This window comes from Rousettus aegyptiacus, unplaced genomic scaffold (genome assembly GCF_014176215.1).
Source record: "Rousettus aegyptiacus isolate mRouAeg1 unplaced genomic scaffold, mRouAeg1.p scaffold_m13_p_3, whole genome shotgun sequence".
In the NCBI taxonomy this organism is placed as follows: Eukaryota; Metazoa; Chordata; class Mammalia; order Chiroptera; family Pteropodidae; genus Rousettus; species Rousettus aegyptiacus.
This window is the reverse complement of record NW_023416306.1, coordinates 168,038,553-168,062,025: the sequence shown is the minus strand read 5'-3', so window position 1 is coordinate 168,062,025 and position 23,473 is coordinate 168,038,553. Positions and strand designations below refer to the sequence as shown.

Sequence of the window (23,473 nt, the reverse complement as noted above, 5' to 3'; positions counted from 1 at the left end):
TTCAAACATGACACTCGAATTCCGGTACGTGGTGAACGCAATGAGCTTGTCTCCGAGGATGAACGGAACCGAGTGCTGATGTCTGCCCTTCCGGGATGTCCTCTGTGGTCATGGGCTTTGGGCAAAGTTGGATGTGGAGTAAGTGGAGGAATCCAGAATGCTCCCACTTAACAGTAGGGTTTCCTCAACTCTCATTGGATATTATACCTCTATGACCTTAATACGTAATGTCAACCGCTTCTGTGAACTGAGACGGTGTTCGAGTATGTTGCTTGTACTTGATTTATTAATAGTAGATGCTCAATAAACATTTGCTGCTTTTGAAGAAAAAATCAAGATTGGCCTGACCCTCGAAGGCACTGTTTTCTTTAAAGCTGTAGAAAAGAACGTGGCCCCGACCCGCTCCCTGTCTTTCCCAGTCGGCCTGGTGTTTCTGACTTTGGCCCCACTGGAGCCTTGGCCACGGGGTTCCTGCAATCACTCGGGGGGCTGAGCAGCAGGGAGCTTGTTCTGAAATCGGAACAGTGGTTAAAGGTGTGGGGATTCAGAACAGGCTCCCCCAAACGTGCCGCTTTGATTGGAGAACTATCTCGAACTGAAGGCAATCCAGACCCTGCGGGCTCACAACAAATTTTTACCTGCCCCTTAACATTTTTATATTAGGGTCTTAATTAGAGTTATCACCAGAAATAACTTTTTTTGACCTATCTATATGGCAGGGAAAACTACTAATTGCTGAATATCTTCCCTTCTTATCATCCCATATATGACCTTCCTCCCTTTTGAAGGAAAGTACTTTACCTCATCCTTGGCTCAGAAAGTCACATATATATCATCTTCCCTTTTGGTCTTTGAACTTCTTATGTATGTAGGGTTCCCACACATACGTACGTAATTAAATTTGGTTATTTTCTCTTGTAATCTGTCTCGTGTCGATTTAATCATTGGACCAAAAGAACCTGGGAGAGTTGACAGAAGTTCCTTCCTCCCCTGCAAAGACAATATGAGGCCACTCCACCACAATATCCATTTGTCGTTCCACGAGAATTGTTGGACAGCTACCATTTCTAAGACACGGCCCTGCCTTTCCACAGCTTTATGTGTACATTACTGTAATGTAAATTTGGCAAGTTTAAGAAATTATCTCTGATGCTTTTTCTAGGTATACTACACTTTCAGTTTATCAGTGAGTCTATACAATAAAATAAATAGGTATTGGCCTCTTTTTATCATTCTATTAATGACAATACAATGATCTAATCAAAACACCTCTCCTTTCTTCTCCCTTTCATTGTCACACGGATCATTAAGCAGTCATTGATTCAAGAAATAATTGTCTCTCAGAAATTTAAATATTATGGCAGAGAAAAAAATGATCAAAAGTGTTATTGAGCAGAACGAAATTTCTCTAAATGATTTGACATTACCTCCCCAGTAAGGCTCACGACGGTGCAAAGATATCGAGCCACATTTTTACAAGAGTCACGGGGTTCGCTAATAGTCAAAGACGAGCGTTGCTTAAGCGCTCTGTTTTCGGTTGTCAGAGACTGCCCTGGTGAGGCTCAGGCGCGTGCTCAAAACTCAAGCTTCCCTTCCTTTCCACGCGTGTTTCGGGCCGCGAGCTTTGTCGTTCGTTTCCGTTCACTTCCGAATGTAAGTGTCTGGTGTGCAGGAAGGGACCTCCAGCAAGTTTATGATCATCCTGGAATGTGAGCACACCAAGGGCCGAGTCCACGTGCCTCTCTCTAGAGAGCTGTGACCTCCTAGGGATACACTCAGGGCCAGCATTGAGCTCCTCGAAAGAGGAGCACAGCCCTACTGGATAGCCTTTAAAACACCACTTTGTCGTTTTTTTTTTTTTTTTTTTTGTCTTTCAACTAACAGTAATATTTAACATTGCAATATTAACTGATATTCATAATTACTAAAATACTGTTTTAAAATAGGTAGCTGTGACTAAGGTTTTTATTTATTTATTTTTAACATAAGAAACTGCCAAACTCAGCAATTCCTTTTAATCTTATACTATCATTGTAAGGTAAATGCTTAACATGCCAAGAGAAGTTTTAAAGGCAAGCCTTTATTGGGAGAGCGCTCCGGGCGAGGTTCTCTGGTCGGGAGAGGAGAGGGGCCAGAGAAGTCTCGCCCTGGGATGGGAGGGCATAGTTTCTATAGGGTTATGTGGGGGTAGGGTATAGAATGGGGAATGTCAGTTAAGCATCCAGATTAGGGTGGTGGTGGATTAGGCCAGTGGCACCAGGGCTTTAGGGTGGGCCCTTGTCTGGATTCCATATCAAACTGGGAAGCCTCCAGGCAAGCCCCTGCTGACCTAACAATCGTTATTAATCGTTATTACCATGAGTGTCCATGAAAGGACAATGTGCATTTCCTCCTAAGAGCTAAGGGTTAGAGGGAGAACAATGCTTCCAAGGGGGAAAAAAAATCTCAAAAATCTCAAAAAAATTTAAATTTCAGGGTCTTAAAATAATCCACACACAGCACAGATGCTGTGAAGTCGATACATTTACATGTTTTTCCTCCCAACTTTTTATTTTCAAATTCGCAGAATAGTCCAACAAGCATCTGGAATCCCACCAACTAGATTCAATAATTCCATAATGCTTTCGAAATACATAAAGTGAGCAAGAAGGGTCTACAACTAGTATACTCGGTGGTTTAGGGCAAGTTTCTATTTTAGCTGCACTGTGAGGAGCCGACGAGAGTGGAATTATGAGAAGGACATGGGGTATCTCACTGGGGGTTGCGAATCTGTCTTGCTGGAATCGTTAGAAACACATAATAGCAAACCGAGCCATGTAAGGGACAAGCGAGCCAACCTCTGTGTCTCCGTGCTGAGGAATTCCTGTGTGGGTCCGTGGGGGGGGGGGGGGATCAAAGTTCTTCCTTTGTTCTAATACGATCAAAGTCCACATTCTAGCTTCTGGTGAATAAGACTAGGAAGGGTTTCTAGATAAACTTAAGGAAATAAAAGGTATCTCCCTAAGGTTAAGGGGGAATGATGAACTACTCCAATCCTGTAGGAAGAGGGTGGGTGGGTGGGCATGCCAGCGGGGGTGGGGGAGGGGAGGAGCACTTGCTATTCTGAAGACATCCCCTTCCCCAAAGACCACGTCCTCTGATTCCTCCCAGGGCCCGTCCAGACAGAGGCCTCTGACTCGGTTTGGCCTCTTGTATCTGGGGGAAGAACTGAGGCTCCGGCCAAGGACAGGCCCTTCCTGGGCTTGGGCAATGCAATGACTGTTCTCAACTGGGCACCACCTATACTGTGAGTGCGTGTGGTCAGCGCCCCAGGCACGAACGGAGCCCAGCCAGGACCTCTCACCATCCCGTTACATGACATCCTGGGATAAGACTTTCAGGTCCTTGCAAAGACCAATCACACCAGTCTCTGCCAGTAAGTATCATTCAGTGTTTGCCTTATCCCGTCAGCTTAAATAGCGGCTTCTAGCGTGTGTAGGTGTGGTCATGCACACCTGTGGATTCCTAAAACTCCCAGTGCCTCACCTTTTATTTAAAAAAAACTTTTTAGAGAATTTTTATAAGAGTATTTGAGCCAAAACTAATGACGTGTCAGGAAGCGAGATCTCCATGCTCCTCCCCTACCCTTTAATGTCCCCTGGCTACCTTTCCTTCCACAGGCATTCTCACAATGGACTGTCTCATCTTGGGTTTTTTCCCCTCCCCAATGGTGGGAGCCGGGACTCTGTAAGACTCTAAACCAGGATGGTGACTTCAAGGTTCTCAGGGGTGAGGCAGAGGCAGGGTGGTCCCTCAAAGAACTAATCCGCAGTTTCCTGCATCTCTTCCTTGCCCTCTGGGAACTCTCTCCAGGACTCTAAATTCCATTTCCTCCTGGCCTGGCCCACAGGGAAGCAGAAAGCAAGGCTCAGATAATCGGCTGGTTTGAGAAGACACTCAGTCTATGCAAACCAAGCCATTTTCTCAACCCCCGAAGAGGAGATTGGCGTAGCCTGGGGGAAGGAGGGGTAGCCTGGGCTTCTGAACAAGTCAGGAGGGATTAGAGTCCTCAAAGATGAGTAGCTGGGAGGAGGAAGCTTCTAGGGACAAAAGGGTGGAGGGCTGGAGGGCCAGAGGTTGGAAGGGCAGTTGAGAGCAGCCCCTCAGGGGAATGCAGTGGGAGGTCCTCAGCGGTGACCTGTGTCCAGGGCCAGTTTACACTTCTGTTCTTCCCTAACCCCCTCTAGCCAGAAACCAGCCTCTGAAGGTCAGAAACAGCCATCGGCAGGATGGAAGGAGCAAGAAGAGAAAAGAAACCAAAGGTGCTTGATGTGGGGGATAAACTCTGCGTCAGATAAGAGCCCAAACCACTGGTTTCCCGTCGAACTGGTCTCTAGAGGATACTAGTAGAACCAGTTTGAAGGAGGATCTCAACTGTCTAAGTATAAAAATGAAACGTTTTTATTTTTCTAGTAACTGCTAGCTAACTGACTGTTTTCCTTCTGGGTAGCAAGATCCCATTGAAACCTCTCAGTTCAAATCCTAATTGGTGATTATCTGATTGGAATGGACTTCTTAGAGCATGAATAAACAATGAGGCTACTTGCTGATTATCTAGGAGTGACAAAGGAACAAGCCTGAAATTCCATCCCAGGGTGGGGAAGGAATGATTCCAGAGTTTGAGCTTAAAATGACACTTTAATGAGTCTCTTCAACTAACTGGTTAAAATTACCAAGTGAGTGTAGACTTAAAAAAAAAAGGTCCTATGGAAGCAACCTCACGGGGCGATCTGATCATAGACTCCTAACTGGGCAGGTGGCGCGTGGTCACGCCCCAGGCCTGGAACTTCGGCAGGGAAAGGTTTTCAGCGGGCCCGTCCACTGTTCCTGGGCACCTAGGTTAATGCACCTTTGAAATACCAGAAGTGACACCCCTGGAGGGGGCAGTGACCCTCAAGACAGCACATGATCTTGCCAACAACTATCCTGTACTCGGATCCCGGCTTTGCTCGCTCCCACGTAATCTGCCTTACCTCCCCTGCTTAATCTCAAATGTATAAAAGAAGCTGTAAAATTGTCATTCTCCCGGGCTGAGGTCTTGATCCCTGGCATTTGGTTCAAATAAATGCATAAAAATTCTCTGCAGGTTTGGATGTTTCTTACATTAACATGAGGAAGAATACTTTCTCACTTATTAGTATGTCTTCCTGCGTGAATTATGGGTCCCTGTTAGTCATCCATTTTTTTTCTACTAAGGATTTAATAATTTTCTTACTAGTTTGAGCATTTCATATTTTCAGAATATTAACTCTGTCATATTGGTGACAAATATTTTTCCTGGTTTGTCCATTGCTTTTTAATTAATGATTTTTGATGCTTATAAAATATGTATGACTACACATTTGATCTTTTTTTTTTTTTTAACTTAGTTCTTTCTCATCTTATGATCAATTACCAAAATGTTAACGGTGACTTATTTTTTCCCCCTGTGGGGTGAGATTATAAATGAAATTTCTTTATGGTTGTTATAATTTCTGTACTTAATAGCAAACGAGGAGTCTTTTTTAAAAAAATTATTTTTCGGTTAGCGTTGACATTCAATATTAGTTTCAGGTGTAGAGCATAGAAGTTAGACATCACAAGTAGTAGTCTTTCGAAACAAGGGGGAAAAAAACCCCAAAAGACTCATAGACCAAACTAGGAAAATAAAATAAAAAAGAAATATGCTGTGCTGTTTACATGCTGGAGATAAAGAACAAAAGCAAACGAACGCTCTTAGCCAGACCCGCACGGCCTGGAGCCGCGGGCCTCACCTGCGTTCTGCTCCATGCTCTCTTTGATGCCATCCAAGAGTTCTTGTGCATCTTCCACGTTTTCCTCTTCCTCTTCCTCTTCGCCTTCTTCCTCTCCTTCTCCTCCGTACTTTGGTGCCACGATCGCCTCCTGCACGCCACAGGGATATTCCAATCGGATGATGCCCTGTGCTCATTTGCTACCCACTAATCGCCTGGCAAGTGACCCTGCAAAAAGTTGGTACCCGAGCGGGAAATGCACTCGACCTCAGGAGAGGTGTCGGGCAAAAGGTGAGTCTGCAAAGATGGATGACGGCCTCGTGGGGTTCCACTGCTCTATGTCAGGAGAATAATCCATTTCTATGCTAAGGACAGAACTGCTTAAGAATAGACATTTTCCCAGGTATCAGATTGTATCTCACTTGAAGGAAGCATATTTTGTAAGAATTGAGACTTGAAAGCAGTTGATTGGGGGTAGGGAGATGTTAAAAAAAAAAAAAGAAAGAAAGAAAAAGAAACAACAGAGCCCAGGTGGAGTCGCGGCCCCAGGACAGCAAACCCAGACTTAACCTGGGTTTCAGCCCCTCACCAATCACTCTGGTATTTCTTGATCTACACCGGGGTGGGTGATCTGCCCACAAGCTGCCAGCAGCCCGGCCCCCGAGGAGAGGTGCCCTGGCCTGAAACAATCCTTTCTTTCCCTTTGCTAATACCTGTCTCATCCCACCCAGTTTCTGCCCAGAAGAACCTTCCACTTCGTACAACTTCTCAGAGCAACCCTCCGCTTGCTAGGCGGGGTGCTGCGGATTCAGGAATCACTCAATGAAACCAATTCGATCTTTAAATGTACTCGGCTGAACCTTCGTTATTGAACAGAGGGCAGGCAGAGCCCAGTGCGGAAGATGTTGAGGGCAGTGAAACGACCCAGTATGATGCTATAATGATGGTTACAGGTCATTATACATCTGTCCAAATCCATAGGGCGTACAGCGCCAAATGTAAATCCGGACGTAAGCTACAGACTTTGGGTGATGACGATGGGTCAGCATCGGCTCACCGACTGTGATGACATTTCTGGAGGCGGATGCTGACAACGGGGGCGGCCGTGCATGGGAGGGCCAGGGGACGGATGGGAAATCTCTGAACCTTCCTCCCAATTTTGCTGTGAACCTAAAACCACTCTAAGAAAATAAAGTCTTTGTTTGAAAAAGCAAGTATAATAAATAGTTTGATAATACCCTGAGAAATATACATCAAGAATTTTTAAAAATCTAAAAATATTCTAGTTAACAGAGAATACAAGACAGACTCTGAGCAGCAGCTGGAGACGGACTAAATTTCCAGGGCAAACCGTGAAAGATGCTTCCATCTCACGGAGGAAAGTCCTGTGGGGTTTCCTGGGCCGACAATAAAATCCAATGAAAATAACAAACCTCTTTGTAGGAAGTCATGTAAAATTAGTGACTTTTGTACTACAAGACTAAGAATAGCATTTTTAAAAACGTTAAAGTTCCCCATGAAATAGTTAAAAGTGATACCAGTTTTGCTATGGCTTCGGAAATGACGTCCTTCAGTTTAATGTGATGTAGTTTGTAGTACTTGGACAATACTTCAGAGATACTGGACTTCCCCACAGCAGGAGGGCCGAGAACGCAAATCTTGATGGGCTGCGAGAAGAGAGTAAGGATGACATGGGGAGCCCTGAACTGTCCGTAGCCAGACAGTGTTGTTTATTTCGGAGGCGGGCCTTTTCGAGTCCCTGATCCTACAGCCTGACTGACTCCCCTGCAAAACTCAGAGTCACTTCCTCCAGGTGTCTAATGAGCATCTATTATGTGCATTGGCCTGGGCATGGGGAACATGACACTCAATAAGATGTGCTTGGGAATTCCTCAAAAATACCAAAAAAAAAAGAAAAAAAGAAAAAAAAAAGAAATAGAAGAATTTCTGGTCTGGTATAGAGAGTGCTTAATTTATTGCCTCATGAATATTGTTTCTGGACTGAACTTGGTCTTCGATTATACTTTCCTTTTTAACACAGTTAATTCCGGTTTAAAAAAATATACTCGTTAAAACAAAAAACATTAAAAATGCCATTTCTTCTGCAGGAAAACTTGCTTAAATGCTAAAAACGCTCTGTCACATTCATAATCAGTGAGTAAATGTTTATTTCTAACAGACATAAAAATATCAGTAAAAAATAGTCATTTTTCCCAAAATGGTCCAAACTGTTGCGGAACCGAGGCCTAGCATTTTGCAAGGCGAATTTAAAATTTTTAAATAAAAATTTAAAAAATCATGTCAACGAAAAGACCTTGCACTGACAGATTGTCCGTGTGCTTAAAGAGTACATAATTTCATCCATGAACTTGGTCATCGTTGTCATTATCACCATTTGTCGGAGGAGGAAACCAAGGCTGTGAGGGAAACAAGCAGAGACATTGTAGTGGGGCCGGGCGCGTGGCGAACGGGAACGGCCCCGTCTGCTTGCTGACCACTGATCTCACGGTGACGGTAATGACCCAGATGGACGGCAGTGGACCGGCAGGGCTGGGCGGGCTCCTGGGTGGGCTTGGCGCATTTCCCAAGGCCCGAGGTTCAGCCGCTAACTGAGCAGGTTCACGTGCATACGCCAAGGGCTGATCCATTTCCTGGGCTGAGCTCACCTCATCCAGGTACGGAAACTGACTGGCAGTTCGTTCATTTGCAGTGAGAAGTACGACTGCCACTGAACTCAGGACCCTCCGATGCACTGGCACAGCTGCCCCCTCGGGGCAGACGGGCATGGCTGGCTGCTTGAGGAGCTTCGAGCGCAACAAGGAGAGTCAGAGGGATGGACCGTTGAGCGGCATCTGGTCAGGGCAGACTGACACACCGGTCTCTGCAGCTAGGATGACTGCGTTGCTAAAGGGACCGGAATTGTGGACGCCCTGGGCTTGGGGCTCCATCTTTTGGGGCGTCGCTGCCGTGGCACTGCCGACGTTCATTGCCCTCATAGGGGCTCCTCCTCGACGCCCCCGGAGATGGACACACTCTGTTAAATTTCCAGATGTGTTTATTCCTCCTATCACGCTCTTGTCCAGACTTGCTAATCAAGAACCACATGGTCTCTTTAAGGCGTCTTATCTCTAACTGCATGCTGTTCCACGGTTGACACACCGAGGAAACACTAATCTAACCTCTTGGGCTGGGTAATCTTCAAGTACAGCCACCGCCACTGGTATCTCAGATGCTTTAAAGGGTCATTGTTTCTTTTGCTAAGCAGCACATCTTCTACTTATTCTCAGGAGGATGCACAGTGACACCGATCTTGCTTGGGGAAGTTTCCCCATGCACAGCGCAGTTATGACATTACTCGTTACTCTTATGCTACTCTACAGTTTTCAAAACATTCTCTCATGTAAGGTCCATGTTCCTCTCTCTCTGGACTCCTTCTGTGGAATAAACCCCAAGATCTGGGCAAGAGCGGGGCGCGGAGGCTCTGCGGTTAGGCATTCTGGCTAAGTTTGCAGCCTAGCTAGTTCGAATCCATAACTAGCTGTGTGACCTAGAAGAAATTGCTCCATCTCTCTGAGCTTTGGTTCCTACATCTATAATATGGAGATAAGAATATCTACCTTGAAATGTTGTGATGATTAAAACGACCAGCAGATTTTCTGGCCAGTAGGATCAAAGTAATCTAATCTTCTCCTACCTCCTTCCTACTCTCTCCCATTTGTATACCCAAGGCAGGCCAGTAAGGCCCCTGAGTTCTTCTCTTATATAAATATACAGCTCTGTGACAATCAGTCTTGAGCTTACTATCATATGTGTCAAGCATAACAGTCATTATCTATGTTAACTTTAAAATTTCAAACATTGAATAGACGGTATCAATCAAATATACATAATAGATTGTTAGACCTGGACAAATGGGTCAAATTTGAAAAGGAACTTGAATTTAGAAATGTAGGCATTTGAGAAGGGAAATTATTTTCTTTGATATAATTACATGAAAAGTTTCACGTCCTTTGCTTAACTCGGAGTTTCAACAGGACCGAGTGATAGTTACCAATAATCCTCTGCTTTGCTTGTACTCTTTCAGGATGCTGCCGATGTTTTCCACAAATCCTGCTTGGGCCACCCATCGGATGTTAAAATTCTCCTTCACAAAGAGTGCCTCCATTCTCAAGTTGACCAGTAGATGGTCAATACTCTCTTGCTAAGAGATAAAGGCACGTTAGAGATTTGTCCTTCTCTCTCTTTTTCATTTTGAGTTATAACAGACCACAATCACTGTGGTTGTTAAAGTAAAAACACACACACACACACACACACACACTCACTAAACATGCAAGTCAATTAACGCAGCACTCGGTATTGATGGAAGGCACGCCGTGATGCTCTGACACTTCTGCACTCTCCCCAAGTCTGCTCTCCTGCGATGGGCAGGAAACCGGCTCTTGTGGTTACACAATCAGCTCAGGGAGCGGGGTTTTCTTTTAAAGAATTTTAAAACTGTATCTACTTTGTGAGTAGCGCAAACCCACGGTTCAAAATCCTGTAGAACAAAAAGCACAGAGGAAAACGTTGCCTTTGACGCCCATCACCGCCCACGCGGTTCTGCTCCGCAGAGGCAGCCGATGATGTCAGTCCTTTCAGAAACATTCTCACATGCGGTGTTTTGATCAATTTATCACTAAAAAAAAATTAAAAAGCCGCATTCTAAAGCTGGCTGGGAGAGCACACTGCATGACTAAAACTGCATTGGTTTCTATTGTGATGGGATCAGAATCTCAGCCTCCTATTAAATCATAGAAAGAGGCCAGAGAGCATGGCCCCCAATGTCCATACAGCATTTTACATATCAAACCGCTTTGCAATACATTCTCTGACCACACCTCTGAGAGTTTTTCAGAAAAGAAAAGGGCCGTTGGAAGAGAAGAGGAAGTGGCTTAAGGTAGGCATCTATCTAGCTGTGCAGGAGGAGCTGAGGGTGAGCTGGGAAGCCAGGCATTCTGACTGCAAATCCCTCAAGAATCATTACATTTAGGAAAAAGGCAAAAAAAAAAAAAAAAAAAAAAGAGAGAGAGAGAGAGAGAGTCTCATATACTAACTGTTAAGTCCTTGGTTAGGAAAGCATTTTCTCTGGGTACTTTCTGGATTTTCCCAGGGCCGGTATGTTTACTGATGCACTGTTAGAGGAAGAACAGAAATATTATTTGGTTTACCCGTAAGATTTTAATATAAAAGTTCCCAGATGAATTCAAAATATAACTGAATACAAAGGAATAAAAAATATTGCAAAACAGAGGGGAGAGCCCTAAGGGTACTCATTCATTCATTTGTTCTACACGTTTGTAACGATCACTGCGTGCCAGGGATAGGAGATGAAGATGAGAAAGGCCCAATTCCTGCCCTCGAAGATCTCCCAGTCTGAAAAGGGACACAGACGTGAGACACAGATGCATAATGTTTGCAGCTGGCAACGGGGATTCCTGGAGCCCGGAAGAAACTTCTTGCCCATGCAAGAGGCGGGAAGGGGCAGGGATGGTGCAGAGGAAGATATCTGAGCTGAATCTTAAAGCTTGAGTGGGAATGGCCAGGGGGAGGGCAGGAGAAGGCCACACTCCCTGGGCCAGCAGCTGGGCTCTAAGGTGACAGGTGGCTTTAGCCAGAGAGGACCGGACCAGAGAGGGAGCTCTCACAGACCCAGAGTTTCTGGAGCTGCCGGTAGGTTTGGAGAACCTGACCACATCTATACATTGAGGTGAGCGTCCACAGACACTTTTAGTATTCTGGTTGTCACAGAAATATTGTGAAACAAGACCAGCAAGAAACCAAGCAGCACTTGGAGAGTTGGAGAACTCAGGTTTATTACGCCAGTGGTCCCAGAAGAGCTAGTGCTCTGAAGATCTGAGCCCCGAGCTCAGGGGAAATTTTGCTTTTATATCCGCGCTGTTATAGTTGGCGTGGACTGGTTGGTTGATTTGTCCTCACAGTTATAGACCGCGGTAGTTGCTATGGGTTACATGGTGCGCGGGAGTTGCTATGGGCTACGGGCAGTTACGCAGCATGAGATTTTCCAACGGGAATTTAGGTAGTGATCTTGAGATCACTCTGCCCTTCGGCCTATGCAGCAAGCACATCACAGAAGCAGGACAAAGAGCTGATTACAAGGTTAGCCATTTGAACGGAAAATTCCTTCCCGTGGTGAGTGATTGTGTGTGTGTGTGCGTGTGTGTGTGCATGTGTGTGCGTGCATGTGTGCACGCGTATGTGTGCGTGTGTGTGCGTGCACGCATGTGTATGTAGGCTTTTCTGCTGCTCTCCATGCACCTACTGTTGAAAGGCCATTTTGGTTGTCACTTCCCAACACATACACTTCAAATGCAGAAGGTGAGTTTGGTTTTAAGACCACTCCACATCAGGAGGCCCCAGTCTTGTTAGCACACCTGATTCCATAACTATGTTTTAGAGGTGAAACGATTTAAGAAACGCCAGCAAATAGGGGCTAAGGTGGCTGTACCTTGACTAAGTCTTCCAGGGTGTGGATAGACTCGTCCACAGCAACCAGGTAATGATGCTTCGGCATGTGGTCGATGATGTTTTGTATCACTCTGCGGACCAACGGGGAAAACCATCACGGAGGGAAAAAGCAAACGAGGTGTAGTAAACTAGAATTCACTGCCCACCACCCCCACGGGCCAGTCACCATGGAGGCTGGTGTTTTAGCGGGTTGTCTCGCTTCATTTCCAACAAGGTCAGGGTTGGGAGGATGATCCGCACTACAGATGAGCAAGGCGGTAAGGGGTTAAGTGACATTTATCCGACTATAGGGCCACAGGATTTGAAGGCAGATCCATCCGGCTCCAGATCCATTTAGTACATCAAAGACTATCTGAGCCCATAGGGCTATCCATAGTTTATGAAGTCTGCCCACGTGGAGGCTCACTGAAGTCACATGACAGTGCTTCGGAGCAGGTGTTTGACAAAGCAGACATGTATTCAGAGAAGCCGTGGCTTTCTGAAGGGAATCACGTAGCTCTAGGAACTGGATCTAAGATTTCCTACCCGGCATTGATAGTAATTGCCAACATTTCCAAGTGTTTAACTCTGTGTGGGATTGTGCTATGTATGGGCTTTCCAGGTGTCATTCCACTGAATTCTCACAACAATCCTATCAAGTAGGTGTTATTAGTGTCCTCCTCTTACAAAAGACAAAATCAGGCACAGAGAGGTTAAGTAACATTCCCAGAGTCACACAGCTGGAGAGAGGCAGAGCGGGGATTAGGGTACAAATGAAAGAATTCCAGAGAAAAATAACAACGAATGGAAGTCTATCACAAGACTGTCAATTCTACCTCCATTTTAACTCCTTTTTCAGTAAAATGAAAACAAATGCACACATCGAAATGTCCGTTTCATACTTATTTTATATTAATTTCTCAGAACACCTCATCCTTTAGTTTCTTCCTTTGTTAAGTACTTGACAAACGTCAAAGAAATCTCTAGGAAAAGATGCTGTTGAAAGGGGCCCTGAGTTCTTCTGTAATGGGAATAATTTAACTCTCTAATTAATGTTTGGAAGTAAGATGTTAAGGACCGATGCTAAGCATTTTGTTTTAAAAATGTAAGATATTCTTTCACATCATTAAAACTCGATAACATAATAGTATAAACTCTCCTCAGAAAAGAAGGGCTCATTCTGGCCACTCCACATACAGTGTAAATGCTGGCTGGAGCAGATCTACGTTTTGGGGGTTTTTTGTTTGTTTGGTTGGTTGGTTTTGTTTTGTTTGTTTGTTTTAAATCTACATTTTGTATGGAGACTGAAGCTTATACAATCCAAGGGATTCTTCTTTAAGAAAAATTATAAATATTGAGTTTAGGGCCTTGGAAGAGACTCGTGCAGGGAAGGGAGCCTGAAGTTTAAGTTTCGCTGTTTCCCAGTCAATGTGTAAATCGGCTTCAGATTGTGACCAATTTATTAGTAGCCAGTGGATGAGAGGAAGAGTGAAATCTAGAACTAGAATCTCAGGGAAGGGCTGACACTGCTCCTTCCTGGGGTGGAAAGGGCTTTGTGTGGTGTGTGTGTGTGTGTGTGTGTGTGTGTGTGTGTGTGTGCGCGCGTGAGCGCGCGCGCGCGCGCGAGAGAGAGAGAGAGAGAGAGAGAGAGAGAGCGCGCAAGCATGCGCAGAGGGGGTGGTAAGACGAAGCCCTGAAATGTGGAGCTGGTGAACCACAGATAAAGGGCAGCATCTCTTCGACCTAGTGTTAAGTCAGTGTCTGCAAAGGAGAGGGGCCTCTGGACCTGTCTGGAGCACAGAGGTGGGATACTCTGTGAGTGAAAAACAGGTGTTACTTTGACCTTCGGTTGCCCCAAAAAAACACCTATCTGATTTCTAGAATTTAAGTTGGTGGGCTGGACATTTCAATCTCAACTGGGACAAAAGAATAAGAAACTGGGTCCCCAGAACGAACATAGCAAGTTCTTTCTTTTCCAGAATTGCAAGATGTGCTATTCTGCTGATGAAGTTTCTGAAAGATGAACCTGAACTTGTCATTGGAAATGTGGAGCTTTTAGATGGTGGACACTGTTTCATCTGCTGCAAAATGGAGATAATAACAGTACCTTTTGTTGTGAGGAATGAACACAATAAAACGTGCAAGGGTCTTAGCACTTGGTAAGTGCTCGATAAATGTTCACTTCTAAATGAACGCAATAGTCCGTGACTTCTAGAGAAGACATGTCTCTGGGACAATACTTACCCTGCTAGATCAAGAACATGAATGGCTGGAATGATATTCATTCCGTCTCCGAAAACTGGTAATGCAGGGACATCACCCAACCAAGCCAACTAAAGGAAAGAAAAGCGAAAGCACATTTCCCCTGTTACATGCGTATGACTGTTACAGCTCACATACAGAGCCATGGTCAGAGGCACCCATGAGCTCTATCTGATGAAGTCATCAGCAAATGAAGCCTCAAATAGATGTTTTATAAACCAGTTCTGATGAGATTTATCAAATCTTATTAAGATAAATGAAGTGTAACCTCAGGGCTGAAATACTTTTCAAGAAACCTATAATCTCATCGGCTAACTTTAGTCGTCATCTGCATGCTGTCTACATAGAAAGAAAAGCTTTCATATGCATGATGCCTTTCTCACAAAATTTAAAATTACCCCCTCTAGCTGGGGGGTAATTATCACCACTTCATAGATGCAATGATTAGCGAAGTATCCTGCAGGACCTTACACTTCTGATGAGTCCCTGAGCCTGGATTTGAACCCTGATCTTCAGACTCTAAATCCATCTTTTCCCATCATTAACTATTTCAGTAAATAAATAGTCTGTGCATGGTCTAAGTGTCACGTATTCAGTTATTTTAAATTGTTTTTAAAAAGGTAGAGGTGGAGCCCACATTAGATCACTGAATCTTGAAAAATAATTTGGACTTTGGGAAACCATTTAAAAGTTTTAAGCAGTGAAGTGGCATCATCAGATCTGCTTTTCTTTGCCTTGAAAAGGAATGATGGGAAGAATCTAAATGGAGAGATGGAAGCCATGACAGTTGTGCAGATAAGAAATGGTTTAGCTTCACCTGGAAGCAGGGAGTCAGGGGAGTGAGGTTGGAGAGGAGAGAGATATTGAGGAGGCTGGCTTTATAGTACCCAGAGATTTTGTGATGGATAAAAAAAGAGGGAAGAGTTGGGTTCTAGCTGGTACAGCCGGGTGGAAAGTCGTCCATTTTCTGAGCTGGTCCCTGAAGGAGCAGCAGTTTTGGGGTGACTGTAGGTATCGTTTAGATTTCTGAAACATCCAAATTGAGGTGCTGAGTAGGCAGCCGGATCTACAGAGCAAGAACTAAGGAGAGAGAGCCCCACTGGTGACTTAAGTTTGAGTCACGAACAGCTGTCCTGGAAATGACCAGACCCATGCAGGAAAAGAGCGCGGATGAAGAAGAGGGTCTGGCGGGGGCCCCGAGAACGCCGTCGTTCAGTGGTCGGTGGGGGAAGAGCAGCCGAGAATGGGCAACGAGGAAGGCCCCTCTTCAGCTTAGCCTCATCGGCTGTCACAACTCTTCTCTTAAAAAATCGCACCAACCAGCCCTCCCCGACTGCGCTTCTCCTGACTCCTGCCTTCTTCCTCTGCCCCGCCTCGCGGCAACCTTTTTTTAAATACTCTGTTCTCACCATCTCCGCTTCCCCTGTTCCCATTTCCTCCCTCTCGAGCCTGCTCATATCAGGCGTTTGTCTCACCCCATTCCGAAAAATCCAGAGGTCAAGTCTCAGGTTTCGTGTTACTTGATTATCTGCAGCATTTGACGCAGTCGTCATTATTGCGATTTAGAAACACGTTTTTTCACGAGGCGTTTTTGACAGTCTCCTCTTGTTTCCCCCTTTCCTCACGGGGCACCCCTTCTCAGATTCCTTTCCTGGTTCCCTCCCATCTCCTTACAGTCCCCAAATATTGGAGTGTCCTGAGTCTCTGCCCTTACACCTCATCTCCATATTTATTCTCTGTGACGTCATCTGGTCCCACGGCTTTAAACACTCCCCATACGCCGGCAGCTCCCAAGACTGTGACCACTTGCGTGATCTCCAAACTCATACGTCCAACTCCCTCCTCAGTATCTAGACCGGGATGTGAATCGTATCAAACTTAACATGTCTACAACTGATCTCCCGAACTTGCCGTGTGGCATTCCACCCTGTACCCTGCTCCGGTCCCGTTCTCCCCAGCTCAGCAAACAGCAACCCCATGTTTCCAGTTACTTAGACCAAAAGCCATCAAGTCATCCTTTACTTTCTGCCAACCTTCCACCCAAGCTTTGGACCAATCGCATTGACTCCACTCTCGACATCCATCCCGAATCTCAACACTCTTCAGTGTCTCCATCATTTCCGCCCGGTCTTAGGCAGCCCCACCCCCCAGATGGCCTCCCCACCTCGCCCTCGCCCCACTACAGTACACCCTCAACACAGCAGTGCAGTAGTTACCCTTTCAAAACTTGAGACGGATTATGCCGCTTCTGTGCTCAGAATGGTCTAACAGTCTCACAACCCCTCCAAATAAAAGCCAGCATCCTCCCCAGGGCCACCGGCCTAGGCTGCACCCGACTCCTCCATCACCTCCGCGGCTTCGCCGACTTCCATTCTGCCGTTCTTCGGCACACCGGTCTTTTGGCCGCTCCTTAACATCGCCGGCACGTTCCTGCCTCGGTTCTCTGCGCTTAGGGTTCCCACTGCCTGGGGCGTTCTTCCCCCAGGGAGCACGCGAGTCGCTCCCTCACTGCCTTTCCCTTTCTGCTCACACGTGACATCATTGCAAAGGCGTTCCTCGGCCGTCCTATATAAGACGTGACCTGCCCAACCCGGCACTCTCCTTCTACTGTTCTCTGCCTCGCTGTTCTCCATTTTATTTTCCAGCATCTGAGATACCCTACGTTCTCTGGCTCATTTGTTTCCTATCTATCACTCTTCTTTTCCATCCCGCCAGAACGTAAGCTTCACAAGTACAAATATAATATCATGTTATTAGATTTTGGTATCCACAATGGTTTCCAGCACATGGCAGGCGCTCCGTCAGAGTTTGTCTCATGAATGAAAGAGATCCATCTTTTTCTTTATTATCCTAAGGGTGGTAAATACAAGCGGCTAATAACGGGAGAGAAAAACAGATGGTTTGGACTACACCCCAATTTCCCTTAACCCTCTGCTACTACACAGACACAGACACACCTAGAAGCAATCCAAAATATCTTCAGATTAGATAACCTTACTGCAAACCACGTTTTAAAATCCTTGCAGATACTGAAAAGTCATACCTTAAAAAAAGAATGTAAGATACCTCCTTCCATTCCATACTGAAGTCCAGCAGCGACCACGTAAGTCACCAATTTTTTGACCTATTAGGTAAAATACAGGGGAAAAAAGCTAAATGTAGTATTACAAATCATATTGAACTAGATTATTTCAGTAGCATTGGAAAAGTTAATGTTTTTATAATAAAAATAATATTACGACCAAAGTCCTTCTGCATTGTATACTGTCATTCACATCGATTATTTCTGTGTGTAAACATGCATTCTCAACCAGCGAATTAAATATAAATGATCAAAAAATCATGGATTTTTAAATTTGGGTTAGTGTCCAAAGTTTAATAAAATAATACAGTTAGAGGATTCAGAATTGGAAGAAATATAGACCATTTAGTCCAGACCTTTTATTTTGCTTATTTATTTTAACCCCAAAAGTTTAATGGCTCGGCTAAAGTCCTAAATGAATGGGTAGAAAGGGGATAGCATTCCTAATCTCATGTTGTTTCCTTTAGATATTTTATATTCACAATGTTCATATTGCTGAAAGTAAAAAAAATAAAAAAGTTTAATAGTAGGACAGAACTTGAACTTGGGGATATTCAAAGTTCCTGTTGTAATATCCTCTGAGACCACTAGGTGTCATCTCAGAACTATTATTGCTACTACTGCAGGTCTTTCTAATGGGAAAAATGTGGTAGATGGAACCTTTTAGGGTTTGGAGGTTCGATATGACTCCTACGAAAGTTCAATAAGAGTCATGATTATGGCACTTAGTTCACAGAATGTTGGCAATTACACGTGAAATACATGAGGATTACAGGAAGCACACGAGGATTTCATGACGCGCCACAGCAGTACATTCAGCACAGCGCCCCACCGTCGTGAGCGAGTCCCTACTATTTTGGGTATTACTCCTTATTCGTCACCAGGGCATTCTTGTCATTGATTTTGATCAAAGGTAACAGAAATAAAATAATTTCATATTATATAGCAAAGTGATAAATTTTGCCACAGCAAAAGGCTAATAGGCTATTATTGTTGACAGGAACTTCTCGACTGTAAGTGTGTCTTACTATTCGGCGACCATGGGTGTGTCAAGATTAACTCTGTTGAATGATGGAGGTTTAGAGTTGGGAAAAACCAATAATCAAAACACAGGCTTGGGGGTCTGATGGATGTAGGCTCGAATCTTAGTTCCGCCACTTGACACCTCTTTCCCACAGTGTCGACATCTGTGAAGTGGTGATAACTGCACGTCCCCCGTGCAGTCGGAGGCGGAGATCAGACAAAGCCGTGATGACGCTCAGTAAATCCTAGCTCTGCGACCTTGGGCAAGTTACCTAACCTCTAAACACCTCCGTCTCCTTGTCTGTAAGATGAGGTTAATCCCCACTTTTCAGAGTTGTGAGAAACAAATGAGATAGATTCCCGGAAACGGGAGAACGAGGTTCCCCTCCTCGCCATTCCAGCTCTGAGTCATCTGCTTCCTCTGCGATGAGCAACTCTCTGGACCTGCTGATGCCTTGGTCGGTAAGCTCTGCTGGGGACCCAAATACAAGGCTTTCAACTTTGCAGGCTGGACCAGAACCTGGGCCAGGACCTAAGGACAGTGCCTCTCAGGGTGAGCAGAAGGAAGCTCAGAAATCTGTGGGTGGAAGGACGAGGAAGCCCACCACGGGGATGGTCCGCGAGCTGAGATGATGGATATAAAGCACCAGGAACAGACCTGCCATGAGCATCGCACGCCGCCTCAGAAAGGACTTTTCTTACCCCAAACGTTCTCCCACTCCAAACTTACATTTTTTCCTAATTTGAGAACCATTTTTTCAGCATTTATGTGGTCCAGAAAATTAGGATGGTGCTTTCTTCTTCGATAATCTTCTTCGGTAAATGGAATCTCAGAATCATCCTATGAAAGAAAACAGGCCAAATCCGATATGTTCGAGCTATGTAAAACTTCTAAGCCCGGAGATGCTAGGTCGACCCTGTTCATTTAAGTTTAAATAAAGTGTTCTAAAAACTACTGCTTATTTTTATAGTGATTTAGGTTTTTTTTTTTTTTTGAAATGTTTCACTAGCCAAATTTATCACTTAACCTTAATCTAAACAAAAGTAAAAATCTCGTCTTCTTTTATTTTGTAGGGATGGTGCCAGGTTGTCACTGGGGTTCCAAATGGTCATTAAATAGCCCATTTCTTAATAGCTCTTGTGACATATGCAGTTTCATTTTTTAAATCTAAATTGTGATTTTTTTCCCCTCGTTTCCACACTGCCCCCTTTCCTCAAATCAATCCCATGATAATAAGAACATATCACATGTAAATTCATCTCAGGCTTTAAAAACTGGTTCCATCAGATTAGACGAAATATTAGTTTGCCTGAGAATCAGGGATGAAAAATATTTCCCGACAGTCCATGTAGCTATATGTCACACTCTGTCTCCGTGACTCACCCTCCTATGTCCCATGGAGAGAAGCATCCAAAACAACTCAATTAAAACGGAAGAATCAAAGGGAGAAATTAAGTTCCATGATACAGAGTGACTTCTCCCAGATCCAACCAGATTTAGAGGTCCTGCTTGGAGTAGATTTTTAAAAATATAGTGTTCGATAAGGAGCCTTTCAATCACATCCATTGGTCTAGGCGAATAACCAAACCAGAGCATGTGAGTCCAAGGCTTACCGGAAATCAATCAGAGAGGCAGATTCAGAAACACAGGCATGAGGTCCCTGAAGTAGCACAATTGTTGGCGGGTTTGCAAAATGGGAAGAAGAGACCAAATGATTGGAGCCGAGCTGAGAACTGGTAGGGAGAGACTGAGGTAGCCAGGTTATCAGGGCTTGTGGACCATGTGGAATTTAGGCTTATTCTAAGAGCATTAGAAGGCATCGAAGGATTTTAAGTATTTTAAGCAGAACTATAACATGATCTGGGTTTTATTTGAACGAGGCCACTGGGACTGTTTCTTGGATATTGATTCAAGAAGGTGAGGGCAGGCACCAGCCACGTAGCCATAAGTCTTAAATATCACATGGGATATATTTATGCCAAAAATTATTTGCTGTTTATCTGGAATTCAAATTTAACTGAGCGTCCTGTATTTTTATTTGCTAAATCTGGGAATTCTACTCACAGATTCTGGAAACAAGTCTAGTGTCAGTTTTGCCTTTGAACTGAGTTGCATCCCGGCACCTCCATAGCCCTGGCTAACATGATGGGGCTGCCAGCCTGTTCCCTGTGACTGGCTGCCCAGCACCCCTCTTCTGGGATTTGCCCCCACCTCAGCTTTTCCTCTGGATAAAGCCAATTCGCTAATCCAGATGATCGTTTGATTCACTCGGTGAATCTAGGCCTGACCACATGTGACGAATGGCGCTGTCAAGTCCTCCGACTTGGAGGGAGTTATTGTTGATCACGCCTGTGTCGGCTTGCACCTGCTTGGCTATCTAAAAGGGTGGGATCTCCTTCCATGCTTGCAGTCTCTTGGTGGATTGCCTGTGACGTGCATGGCATTCTAGCTTAATGCTTCTTCAATATTAGAGGTGTTTTCTTTTTCTACTACCTTGTGGAGAGGTTTTCCTGGGTTGGGTAAAGATTTCGTTTTTAATTATATTTCCCCAACAGTATACCCGTGTAGTTTTTTCCCGAATCATTTGAGAATACTTTGCAAACATCCTTCCCCTTTTCTCTTTAATTTTCAGTGTGTATTTCCTAAGGACGTTCTCCTACATAACTATAGTATGTTTATGAAATTTAGGAAATTCATTTCAATAAGATAATTTTACCCAATCTACAGCCCGCGCTCCAGTCCGTCAGCTGTCCCAACACCGTCCCGTCGAACATGTTCCCCTCCAGCCCAGGGTCCGGCCCGGGCTCCCGCGCGGCCCTGAACTGCCATGTCTCTTTACTGATCCTCATCCGAAACACTGTTTCAGCTTTCTTTGTCTTTTCTTGCCATTTGTTAAAGGACATAGGCCATTTATTTAATCAAATGTCCTTCAGTTTGGGTGTAGGTGAGGTTCCCACATGACTTGATGCAGGCTTCCACATAGCAAACCTCGTTTCCCCTGTATTCTCTTCTACTTCCTCATCCCCTGGGATTATTTTGAAGCAAATCTCAGCTATCGTATCATTTCATTCATAAATACTTCATGAATTTTGTTGCAGTGGAATTTATCAATCTTTTAAAAAATGTTCGGCACGATTGGGCCTTGTAAAGAAATCCTTCCCTATGAGTTCTATAATTTTCTTAAAAACTACAGTTTTTACTTTTAATTATCTGATTCATCTGGAACTGACTTTTTGTGTGGTGTGAGGTAGAGAAGTGTAGGGGGCAATGGAAATGTCCTGTGTATTGATTGCTGTGGGGCTTACACAACTGTATGCGTTTGTCAAAACTCATAGAACTATATAGTATTAAGTGATCATTTTACCCTATGTCAATTATACCTTAATAAACTTGACTTAAAATCATCACGGGCCATTAAGGAAATGCAAGTTAAGACCACGGTGAGAGGATGGGGACATGCCATAAGGACACAGGAGCTAACGTAGGAGCCATTTCCCACCATTTTCTTCAGGAACCATCTCTTCTCCACTCACAGCCCATGTAGTCTAGGGGGCTGATCCTCTTTGCCTCTGGAAGTGGGATTGTGATCCCAGGTCTGGCCAATCAGTGCTCTGTATTCCCTTGGTGACTAGTTCAAGGTTAGGCCCGTGACCTAGGACCTGGACAAATAGCATAGCCCAGTCCTGGGACGGGACGTGGCCAAAGCAGAAAAGAGACATGAAGCTCTAGGCCAGTAAGCCTGGGAGCTGCTGGGGGCCAGAAGGAGGGGAGCATTTACCTGAGAATGATGCTTACTCAGGAGAAAAGAGGTGAGAGAAGAGAGAAAGAAGGTAGCTGAGCTCTGAGGATATTATCTAAGTCTCTAGATCCAGCTGTGCCTGGAGTCTGTTATTTGACTCACCAATTATGAGTCCATAAGTTCTCATGTTGCTTAGGTCGGTACAAGTTAGTACGAGTTATAGCTGAAGGACTGGTTATAATAATCAGGCCAGCACGATGGTCGGCCAGTCAAGTGACCAATGATTGTGAGGTAGCAGACACTTTACTAGATACTCCGAGGGAAGGAAACACAACAGGACTGAAACGCCGGGCCTGCTCCTTGAGGGGATGGCAAGCAAACGGAGTAGGGGAGTGGACGTTACAAGAAACAAACATGAAACCTGGTCCCTGCCCTCAAGGGTTTCCTGGTCGGCCAAGGGAGAGAGGATTAAACAAATAGATGTCATTTGATGCAATAAGTGTGATAAATCCCTAAATGATTCCTCGTTGTAGATAATGTATTCCGTTGATTCTAAACGTGCATCATTTTAACATCTCTGAAATTAAATGTGTCTTGTGATTCATGGCCTATTACAATTGTCAGCGAGGAGGCATTGATGCTTGGCGCCTGGGTGACCTTGAGCATGACCGTTCATATTGTCATCCCTTCCAACTGAGTTCAGTGCTACAGATGTTGATCTTATTACCTTTTTAAATGTCTGAAAAGATTATACTGCGGTTCGGCACCGAAGTGAAAGGTAGTTCACAGGCACCAAGGTGGTGGAACAGAGCAGCAAAAATGCGTCTGATACTAATGAGAAAAGCGTCGCTGGAGGAACGACTCCAAGTCCACGGTTTCTTGCAAAGTAATAACCGCGTGTTACAGGAAAGGAAATACAAATATATGGCGTGACTCAGGTTTGATACTGAGTCATTTCGTGGAAACAGAATGTAGGTGTGATTCAGAGAAGTTGGACTCTGAATATGAACAAGTTTGGGGATCCTGTAACCACTGTATTTAGTTTATATTTTCCTCAATGTATGCAGAAGAATGTATATGACAAAAAC

The 23,473-nt window shown here is 44.6% G+C and overlaps 1 protein-coding gene across 1 annotated transcript in view; it reads right to left on the bottom strand.

The window, feature by feature from the left end:
* Window positions 1-23,473, bottom strand: part of AK7 (adenylate kinase 7) — a 50,008-nt gene that overhangs the window by 13,275 nt on the left and 13,260 nt on the right. Inside the window, exons 5-12 of the mRNA XM_016159877.2 lie at window positions 19,376-19,486; window positions 17,584-17,664; window positions 14,523-14,611; window positions 12,280-12,370; window positions 10,868-10,945; window positions 9,823-9,972; window positions 7,310-7,438; window positions 5,793-5,922 (exon numbers count right to left, since the gene is read on the bottom strand). Coding sequence (XP_016015363.2) covers window positions 5,793-5,922; window positions 7,310-7,438; window positions 9,823-9,972; window positions 10,868-10,945; window positions 12,280-12,370; window positions 14,523-14,611; window positions 17,584-17,664; window positions 19,376-19,486 — 859 coding nt within the window. The remainder of the gene's footprint in view (window positions 1-5,792; window positions 5,923-7,309; window positions 7,439-9,822; window positions 9,973-10,867; window positions 10,946-12,279; window positions 12,371-14,522; window positions 14,612-17,583; window positions 17,665-19,375; window positions 19,487-23,473) is intronic.